This window comes from Cebus imitator, unplaced genomic scaffold (assembly GCF_001604975.1).
Source record: "Cebus imitator isolate Cc_AM_T3 unplaced genomic scaffold, Cebus_imitator-1.0 Scaffold200, whole genome shotgun sequence".
Taxonomy (NCBI): Eukaryota; Metazoa; Chordata; class Mammalia; order Primates; family Cebidae; genus Cebus; species Cebus imitator.
The window spans coordinates 2,999,348-3,003,839 of record NW_016107515.1 but is presented as its reverse complement, the minus strand read 5'-3'; the positions used below and the strand labels follow the sequence as shown (position 1 = coordinate 3,003,839).

The window sequence follows — 4,492 nt, the reverse complement described above, 5'->3', positions numbered from 1 at the left end:
TGAGGAGCAGAAACGTGAGGAAAGGGGAAAAACAGAAAAAAAATGAGATACAGCAAGATCGAATAAAGGAGAAAAAGAGGGGACTCATGGGGATGGAGAGAAAGACAGGAGAGCGAGCCGGGAGGAGGATAGAGGGGCTTGCTGCACTGGGTGTCAGCTCTGGTAAGCCGTCTAGCATGTCATTAGTGGGGACCTGAGGCACCAGCGGGGAAGGTCCCCTCCCCGTGGGCTGGAGGCTGAGGGAGGGCGGGCCCTGAGCTGGCATCCACAGGCAGGTGGCCACCCCTGGGTGGGGCCACTTGGCCAAGCCCTCGGGGTATAAGTGGGAGGCCAGGGCCTGCTGAGCACCTGTCAGGGGCAGCTCCAGGGTGCAGGTGCCAGGCAGGTGGCTCCGGCCAGCCCAGCCCCAGCATGAGTTCCTTCGACCTGCCGGCACCCTCCCCACCCCGCTGCAGCCCCCAGTTCCCCAGCATCGGCCAGGAGCCCCCCGAGCTGAACCTCTACTATGAGAACTTCTTCCACTCACAGGGCATGCCCAGCCCTCAGAGGCCATCCTTTGAGGGGGGCAGCGAGTATGGGGCCACCCCCAACCCGTACCTCTGGTTCAACGGGCCCACCATGACCCCGCCGCCCTACCTGCCCGGTCCGAACGCCAGCCCCTTCCTGCCCCAGGCCTACAGCATGCAGAGGCCACTGCTGCCCAGCGTGTCGGGGCTTGGGGGGAGTGACCTGGGCTGGCTGCCCATCCCCTCGCAGGAGGAGCTGATGAAGCTGGTGAGGCCTCCCTACTCCTACTCGGCTCTCATTGCCATGGCCATCCACGGGGCACCCGAGAAACGTCTCACCCTCAGCCAGATCTACCAGTATGTGGCCGACAACTTCCCCTTCTACAACAAGAGCAAAGCCGGCTGGCAGAATTCCATCCGCCACAACCTGTCACTCAATGATTGCTTCAAGAAGGTGCCCCGGGATGAGGACGACCCGGGTAAGGAGGCTTTGAGTGTGGGGGGTGTCCCCAAGGAAAGCTCACTTCCTTCCTCCCCAAGACCTAATTCTAGAAAGTTCTGACTAAGGCTGTGTCCTCTAAGACTAGGGGATGCTACCAGATAGGGCAGAAGGGAGCTCAGCAGTGGAGGAGGTGAGGACCCGGGGGAAGAGTTGCCTTTCAATACTGGCTGTGTGGCTGACCAGTCAGTGACCTCCGGCAGGTTAGACCTCAGAGCCTCAGTTTCCTCATCTGAAAACCAGGGATAGTGATGGTGTCTGCTTTGTAGGCTACAGTGGAGATGATGCGATAATGTACAAAAGGTCCTTGGTGTTATCAAGCGCTTAATCACCTGCAGTAATTACGATTCATCTGCATCTCCAGCACCCAGCACATAGAAAGTCTTTGGTGAATGAATAATTGGACCAAGCAAAGCTGGAGGGCATCCCAAGACTGCTGGGAAGAGGATCTGACCTGGGTTAAACAGCCACTAATGGCCCATCTTGCTGCCTGCCCTATTTCTACTTACACAATCTCCTTTAAGCCCACGGCACCCTGCAGGGTAACTCTTATTAAACCCATTCTACAGATTAGGAAGATAACACTCAGAGGTGACACAGAATGAAGTGATAGTGATGAAGCTTGAATTTGAACTCAGTTTTCTCTAACACCAGAAATTGTGAGCTTTTCCTTTTCAATGATGCATTTCTAAAACTCAGAGACCTGCAGAGAGGCATGTATTAAATACTCATGCGTCAATTTCCCAGAATTAAAGCCCATTTTTGTTCCATGACAGAAAGCCAAGGTATAGCTCAGAAGAACCCCAAATCTGCCCCGTTTGAGTTTAGCAAGCGTCAGGCCTGTTTGTCCCCAGAAGAGGGCAAGTGTCCTGTCCAAGGACTGCTGTCACCCTCAGGCTAAGAGATGGTAGCAGGAAGAGCTCAGGCAATCCCTGGGGATGGTACCTCCCAGCTGCAAAGCCCCTTTCCACACCCAGTGTCCATCATTTCTCAGTGGGCCTGAGGAAGACATGGGCCATGGGGCCACTTTTCAGACTAGGAAACTGAGGTTCTCCCAAAGCCCCTCAGTCAGTGAGGAGCAAGGCCAGGACTCAAGTCTGTCCTCAGACTCCAAGCCTAGGGCTATAAGGGAGTCCCAGAGTTTTTCCTGAGTCTTCTTTTGGATCAGCATTGAAAGCCCTCCATCCCCAACCCCCCAGCATCCTTGCCCCCAGTAATTCATCCTTCTTAAAGAGACCTACACTGCAAACTCCTTGATGCCTGTGCCTCTCAGCTGCAGTCCCAGAGTGCCCCGTCATGAGCTGCTTAAATAAAGATGGATGTGGTATGGTCCATCACTTGATGGAATTCCTCCATTCCTCAGTCTGTCACCCACATCTGTCACTGTGGTTTTTAGTTTATGACAATGAGGAGGGACAGAAGCAAAGCATTTTGTCCACCTCTCTACTTACCCCCTTTCACTTTTGTAACAGGCAAAGGGAATTACTGGACCCTGGACCCTAACTGTGAGAAGATGTTTGACAATGGAAATTTCCGCAGGAAAAGGAAGAGAAAATCGGATGTTTCCTCCAGCACAGGCTCCTTGGCCTTAGAGAAGACAGAGAGCAGTCTCCTGGTGGGCAGCCCCAAGACCACGGAGCCTCAGGACATCTTGGATGGAGCCTCACCAGGGGGCACCACCAGCTCCCCGGAGAAGCGGCCTTCCCCTCCCCCATCGGGTGCGCCTTGCCTCAACAGCTTCCTTTCCTCTATGACAGCCTATGTGAGTGGGGGGAGCCCCACCAGCCGCCCCTTGGCCACACCAGGACTGAATCCCGAGCCCAGTGACAAGACGGGGCAGAACTCGCTGAGCTTCAACTCCTTCTCCCCGCTCACCAACCTCAGCAGCCACGGCGGTGGGGGCGACTGGGCCAACCCCATGCCCACCAACACACTCAGCTACGGTGGACCTGTGCTCAGCCAATTCAGCCCCCATTTCTACAACAGCGTCAACACCAATGGCATCCTCTACCCCAGGGAGGGCAGCGAGGTCTAGGTACAGAACAGGTCCTGAGCCAGATGGACATGCCAGAGAGAAAAGCAGTGGAGGTCCTCCATGCCAGCCCCACGGTAGTCCATGACTGTGGAACTGCCCAGACATAAGCAGGAGCCTCCGAGGAATCCACCCTCTTTCTAGAACACTGGTGAAGACTTCTGTTTATCACACATAGGTCCACATACAAACCCACCAACTTTGCAATGGAAATACTGGTGCCTGGAGAACAGCAGTAACAGTGGCCAGATATTGAGCACTTCCTATGTGCCAGGTGCTGTACTGGGCTCTGTACTGGCCACACTTTACTATTTATACTCACCACGTAAGACTCACGAACCTCCCCATTTAACAGATGAGGAAACTGAGGCTCAAGGGGGTTAAGTAACATTTCCAGGGTTATATAAACTAGTCAATGGCAGAGCTAAGAGTCAAATCCAGGTCTGTGTGGTCCTCAGAGACTGGAGGCCACGATGGAGAATTGGTTGAGTAGCCAAGAAAGGTCAGTGTGAAAAGCTTGCTATGGCAAATATAGCAAAATCTCTCCACTGCCTTCCATCCACCAAAATTTAGTGCCAGCCCAGTCACATCTTGTCCTGGTCTAAGACCTTATTCTACTTGCCTCAGCTAAACCTGCAGACACTCCTTTTGCTGCCACGCAAGGAAGGAAGTCACCATTAGCCTTAGCCCAGAAAACGCAGCCCTAGTGGCCCCTCGGACCGATGCACCCAGCATGTATGTGTAATGCATCCCCATGGAGAGACACCATTGCTTCCCAGCACCCCCAGAAACCTTGAGCAGATCCAGCGGTTAGTGAGAGGGGTGGTGTGTACCCCTAAATCCTCCCACCCCAGCACTGTCCATCTGTAAAATCTTGTAAAGCTCAGTTTCCTGTGCGCACCTCATGGACCAGTGAGCTGGAGATGGCTGAGTTTTCCAAGAGAAACAAGGCTGGGTAAGTGCTTCCTTTTTTCTAGCCCAAGGGAGGTGGATGTTTGTCTGAAGAAACAATGGCCTCAAGGGAGGGGCCTTGGGCCCACCCTCACAGGGGGTCCCTGCGTGAGCTCCTGGGATTTCTCCTTCTTGTTTTTGTGAGTACTTTATATGCTGGTGATATTTCATCACAGCACACCCTGGGAAGTGTTGTTTGTTTTCTTATTTTCTTTTTAATTAAAAAAAAAAAAAAAAAAAAAAGTGGTGCTGAAATGTGTGGGCCTTTTTTATGAGATTTCCTGTCTCCCGGCTGCCTGGTGTGTTCAACAGGGGGCCAACTGCAGCCTAGAGCTGAAGGCATTTGGGACAGGAGGCAGAGAAAGAATGCATATCAAGACTCTTTTCACCTCTTCACTGGCGTGGAGCCCAGACAAAAACCCCCAAGGAAAAGAGGGGAGTCTGGGAAGGAGGTGTGGGGACATGGAAGGAATCCACTGGTGCTGAACACACAATGTGAACTTG

The 4,492-nt window shown here is 53.4% G+C and overlaps 1 protein-coding gene across 1 annotated transcript; it reads left to right on the top strand.

The window, feature by feature from the left end:
* The first annotated feature begins 356 nt into the window (after positions 1-356).
* FOXI1 (forkhead box I1) lies at positions 357-4,232 on the top strand. Its single transcript, XM_017547709.2, has 2 exons — positions 357-985; positions 2,478-4,232. The coding sequence occupies exons 1-2, from the start codon at positions 412-414 to the stop codon at positions 3,038-3,040; spliced, it is 1,137 nt and encodes a 378-aa protein (XP_017403198.1). The 5' UTR covers positions 357-411; the 3' UTR covers positions 3,041-4,232.
* The last annotated feature ends 260 nt before the right edge of the window (positions 4,233-4,492 follow it).